Genomic DNA, 6126 nt, shown 5'->3' on the forward strand with positions numbered 1-6126 from the left:
CGTGCTGTCAAACCTACACTAGCAAGGAGATCGGGCTGAAACTATAGCTACAAGCTATCCAAGGATGGTACTATAGAATGTCACCTCAAGGTAGGCCTAGTGGCGTCATCTCTTGGTTAGGCCGGAAACTTATCAATCCACCCTCGTATGTATATATCTAACAATTTTTTTCATATTAACGAAGTATGGGTCTTAATATGGAATATACTTAAAACTAATTACTCGGTAAAAAATAACAAAAGCGAAATAAATAAATGAAAACAGTTAGGAGTTTATAAGTTAACTTGTGGGTTTTCCCTGTTTGTATTGAACAAACAAGCAGAAACTTTAGAGAAATGGATACTTGTGTAAAAAATACTTAAAAAAAAGTACCATTCTGATTGTTTTTTAATAATACTGGTCATATGGATTTAAATACTGATCATTTGATATCAACATATCAATAAAATTCGTATTTTACCTATAATCCTAGGGATATTATTTAACGTCGAAAAATAGCGAGATCAATAATTATTATTTATTATATTCCTACATGATATCAAGTCTTTAATTAAAAAGCATGTTTTGGTAGATATAGCACTGAATACTCAGGTGAAATCTTAAGTTCTAATTAGTAAGTTTGGTTTAGCCGCCCGAAAGTTTTTTTAATATCTCATTCAGTTTTTTATTAACAAAAATAAGAAAAACAGAATTTTGTTGTTCTACCTTTATAAGTATACGTTGTGATGGTAAGAGAGATCGTCCTCAAATTTAAAGTGTATATACACAAACATAAGTTACCAATAATATTTGATAACTACACAGATACTTACCACATTTAGGTTTTCTCAGAGGTAAAACTCGGTTAAAGTCTTTGCAGTTTCACTTTTTCCATTGCAATTTTCTATGCGCATGAAACTTGAACCTGAACAGTTATTGACATTAAATCTAGAATTGTATAGCACTAGAAAGCTTGTTACTTGTCAACAACTTGGTGAGATTGCAGCCTCCTAATGGATTACTTACTTACTGAAAGATAATCTATCTTAAGGTAACACAAACATGACAGTTTTTATATATCAAAGCCTCCAAATTATAGTTCGTAGATTCCTTTTAATACCTTCATCATGATCGATGTCAAAGTTAGTTTTAGTAATAATCAATACATAATGAATACATATATATATATATATATGTAGGTACATATATAATTACATACTTTTCATTTTCTTTTAATAAAAAGTAATCGACGGACCCTAAACATTACTGCGAACTATTCTCTGAAAAGGTTCTTTACTTTCTACCGTTTTTACTTTTTGTTGCAGAGCCTAATTATCTAGATTTGGTTGTAAAATAACTACAGATTCGTTTATATTCACAAGTAACTATAGTTCATAGAAAAAGAAAACTTATAGAAAGGTGATCAAATTTTACTGCAAATAAATAATATAATCAGACCTCAATTGATATTGATTTCGTTTAGAAGAAACAAAAAAGTTAATCGTAAAAAAATTTTATTAGAAAGATGTAATGTATATGAATGGGTATTAAAAATATTTAAATGACATGAAAGTTGTAACTCATTAGAAGGAAGAAATATGAAAAAAATTCACCAAAAAGTTTTCCAACAAAATATAAAACATTTTAAAATTTCTGTTAAATATGCATTATTATTTTGTAGTCTATTTACGTTTAACAGCTAAAACTTTTATAAAATAAATTTAAGTAAGAAAATTAAACAAGCAAACCTTTTAAAATCGCCAAGTTTTTGACATGTTTAGCATACCAATATTCAATCAGAGGAATATGGCTAAACCTCCACCGACGAGGTCATTAAAAGTATTATACTTACAGATATAGATATTGTGGGTATGCTCTACTAATCGTAAAATAAATAAACAAATGAAATATGGATATTATTTACGACATTTAATGTTAAACAATGTCTTTTGTGTAATGCAATACTTTTACGGGTAGAAGAAACCGAAAGCACCGCAATTATTCCTTGGAGCACAAGAGTTCAATGGCAATGGCTTTTACTTTCATATAATTTGTAAACCTTTTGATTACTATAGGTACTACTCGTACCATTCATATTTTAGGTACTACCTAAGAAGAAGGCCTTTCAATGAAAGTATATTAATTTTATATTACAAACTACCGTTTCCTTACAAAACGATAAAATCGAGAAAGGAATAAATTGGTAAGGCGTTTTCCAACAGTACAGAAGAAGTTGATTTTTTTATTTACAGAAACATTAGTTTCTTACAACCAAGGAGCCCACAATCTTTGAAGCTTTATTAATGAATACGTTTGTGAATGGAACAGGGTTTTAATACAGCGGCCGCGTGTAATATTGACCACATGAACTGCCTCAAGTGCTTTCTAGCATTAGGCGTGAATGATAATTGACTCTTTGCAACACCGTGATAAAAAAATAACGACTTTTGTCGAATTAAAGACGTAACCCAATGTCTCAGATTTACAAACATTTCAATTGCTTTTTCATTACTACTTACTGATTTCTTTAATATAATTTTCAGAGAAAACATCTGACAGCGCCATCAAAACCCCGTTATCCAAATACTAAATCATACGCCTAATTAACTAATAAGAAAAATGAGACCCCAAGTTGCTTTATTATGAATACACCTTGGTCTAAAAAATGTCTGGATTAAAAAAGAGAATTAAATATGGAAAGCTTTCACATTACAATATATTCAGGCAAGTATATATATTAGTATGCAACGGAAGTTGCGCGCGCACATGTAACTAAAATTCAATAGTATGAAATTAGGAGAGTGAGTACGAGTTAAATGGCACATGGCACAAGTACATAGTGATATTAATTATATAAATTCGTAATCAAAGTACTTGCGTGCACCCTTTTTTTCTATTTACTAAATGTCCTTTTTTACTCGTACTTCTATAACATTAAGTACCTAATATTGAGAATATCGCATTATGTGAAAAGCAAGTCTCCTTCTAAATATTTTCTTAAGGACGTTTCTATTTTTATTATCTCGCTCAAAACAAATGACTTCATCCTATTCGCAGAATAGATTCACCTTGAACAATAGACACATTTACCTACTTTCATCAATATATGCTAAAAGGGTACAGCCAAGCACAAAAGTATGATCCTTTTGCAATATTATACTAGTGCATGAGTATTCTGTCTGTATGTTGTACATATTGTACAAGTTTATAGTGCGAAATGCAATGGTGCATGATTTGCAAATACATATTTTTTTATAAACTATCTACAATTATTTCTGTTCTTACGAGACATGTCAAAATTAGTACCTAGAACAGTTTTTGTATATCTGTACTATTATTTAACAGTTTTCGAGGTAAATCAAAAAAAGCAAAAGTTTTTAAAAATCTACAATTTAAATTTTGTAATTTACTGTACATAATTAAAATCTTTGATTATTCGGGATATTAACTTCGGTGAATGAATATTTTGTAAACAATCATCAAAATAGCCGAAGAAAATTAAAATCAAATTAAATAAGTGCTTATATCCTATATTTATGTGGGTATATTTAATACATAAAATTATGGTAATTAGTCATCACAACTTTTCTAATTATTATTTTATTAAGCATTATTCATTTAAAAAAGATGCGTTACTACGTTTCCTTTCATTAAATAATTACTTAATAACAGGAGGTAAAATATAATCATTAAATAATACTGCAATAACAATGATTCATATTTAAAGGTCTTTTTTCAATAAAAAATTAATTATACGTTATTTGAAAACTGGTTACACACCATTACACTTTCAGAAAAAAAATAAGTACTTATGGCAGACAGAAACATAAGAACTGAATATAAAGTAGGCTGTGGAAAGCAGGTGCCTAAATTTTATTGGCTAACCGAACTGTGCATGCGTAGTGCGTTAATTACAGTATAACTCAGCGGCTTGCGTTTTGTCCTTTCGTTTGTTCTGTATCGTTTGTAAGACCAAATTTAAATTTCAGCTATAATAGTTCATCTGAACAACCGAACAATTCACAGCCCATGACATATTTACTTATCAAAAAGAGAACAAGTGAAATAGACTGGAGTAAAGGACAAAATAAATTTTTAATTCCAAATAAATGTAGGGCAACGGTAATTACCGTTTATATTGTCTGTGCTTCTAAACTTAAAGTGACGGTCAATCATCCGAAATAAATGCGATAGTAAGCATATTAAATTAATTATTCTCCAAGAAAGCACATAATATATTTATGCATTGAAATATAAATGAAATAATTACGTTCTGTTTAATGACGTGAAGTTCTGTTGTTGTACGTATTTCGTGCTTATTGCAAAACATAAGTTGATTTTCAACGGAAAAGGCTTTTATGACATTTTCTCTTATGTTCTAATGTTTTTTAACTTTTAACAGAAAAATTTTTACACCTTTAGATTTACTAATAATGCGAAAACGTACACTTTAATGGTGTAGTTTTTGTAGTGGAAATGCAAAAGGTTTGTTATTTTATAAAAATTTTATAGGATTATTAGTTATTACCGACACATGCTGAAAGTCCACAATCAAAAAAATAAATGAAGAACATATAAAATTTCAAAAATATTGCTTATTGTCACTACAAGCGGATAAAAAATTCCATTCTATCTAGGTACTATACTATAGTACAATTTATAAGGTCTGTTTTTGGAAAAAGGATGATTACTTTAATCAATCGATTTAACACCATATTAGTTGTAAAAACAGACCCAAAACATGTCCGGATCACCTAATAAGAACAATATAAACTCAATAACGAATGTTATGTTTTACAGATTTCACATGATATTGAAGCTAATAGAAAACATGTTCATGTTATATATAATATATAATTCTAATAAGATAGCTCCTATTTACAATTTGCACTTCAACACTTTATTCTTCTTTCCACCACCTCTGCTATTTTTTATAAACAACATTTACTAACATTTTATAAACGTTTATATACCATTTGAAACAATTGAGTTGTTTGTTTACGTTTGTTTATTTTAAAAAAATGTATGTAATAAGTATACGGTTATATAAAAATTGGTTCTTAAATATATACCTAATATATGGGTAACTTCCTTGTGTTCTTTATGAAAATTATGTAAATAATTATCACTAATACTTTATGGCATTGTAATTAACACTTATGTGTTGAAAATCATTCAATATTTCTAAACCGAAAGTCAATTTTACGTAAGAGGGTGATTTTCTTTTGTTTATTAACCCTATTTTTTAATTAGAATTGGGCAGTCGTAACTATCATTGTTTAAATACTCTCTTCACGATCTAAACCTTTCAGACGAAGGTACTGAATAGCAAAAATTATCTCCGTTCAATCTAAAGTGAACTGTAATTCACAATGATCGATTTCAGCAAGAAAAATATGAAGATTTGACACTAATGCAACGATGGACGGCAGAGAAAGCGAACGCGATCTAATCAAAATTTCTTTTTCTAATCGCGTTGTCGCTTTGAGCCAGATTTGTATTTCAGCCCAACCGAGGAGTATTGAAAATTTGATAAAAAGTGAAGGGAATATATATAAGTCATCAAGTAGCCGGCGCCGTTACTATTCATGTCGGTACCGTGCAACCATGTGCAGACCAATTTTGCGAGTAAGTAAAACAAAGCTAAACATTTGTTCGTCAAAAACAATAACAACGGTCGTTCAGTGATTTTTATTGTTAGTAAAAATGTGCGACAAAAGTGACACAGTTTAAAATTAGTATGAATGTTTATGTGTGTCTAAAAAGTAGTAACACCCAATAATGAAGTGATAGCCATTGCCAGTTGTGAATAGGCTAATCATCCAAAACAATAAAAAATGTGATTTTGATACAATATAATACCACAGATTTACCTTTTTTGAAGTCCAGGACCTTGAAAAAGGATTCCGATACTAGTTTTTTAAAGTCTATTAATTCTTTTCCAATTGTTACACACTTACACACGGAGAAAATTAAATTTTTATGACAACGCAAAAATTATAATTTTCGATTGTAAATGACTGAATTTGCCGCAGAAATATTGGAATTTATTAGGTAACTTATAACTATCTCAATTTTGACATGCTTCTTTAAAAATTATTTCAAGTTCCTTAATTATTACAATTAAATTTGTAATATCAACTAAAT

The 6126-nt window shown here is 29.1% G+C and overlaps 1 protein-coding gene across 2 annotated transcripts in view; it reads left to right on the plus strand.

Annotated features, from left to right (window-relative positions):
• The first annotated feature begins 3236 nt into the window (after positions 1-3236).
• The window catches only part of LOC112904857, a 9810-nt gene continuing 6920 nt past the window's right edge, over positions 3237-6126 (plus strand). The window contains exon 1 of one of the 2 annotated variants that reach the window (XM_025975963.1): positions 3237-3332. In XM_025975963.1, coding sequence (XP_025831748.1) covers positions 3270-3332 — 63 coding nt within the window. In that variant the 5' untranslated portion in view covers positions 3237-3269. Of the gene's footprint in view, positions 3333-5471; positions 5608-6126 lie in introns of those variants that run through there. The other variant, XM_025975964.1, reaches the window with a different exon arrangement.

This window comes from Agrilus planipennis, unplaced genomic scaffold (assembly GCF_000699045.2).
Source record: "Agrilus planipennis isolate EAB-ADULT unplaced genomic scaffold, Apla_2.0 scaffold12, whole genome shotgun sequence".
Taxonomy (NCBI): Eukaryota; Metazoa; Arthropoda; class Insecta; order Coleoptera; family Buprestidae; genus Agrilus; species Agrilus planipennis.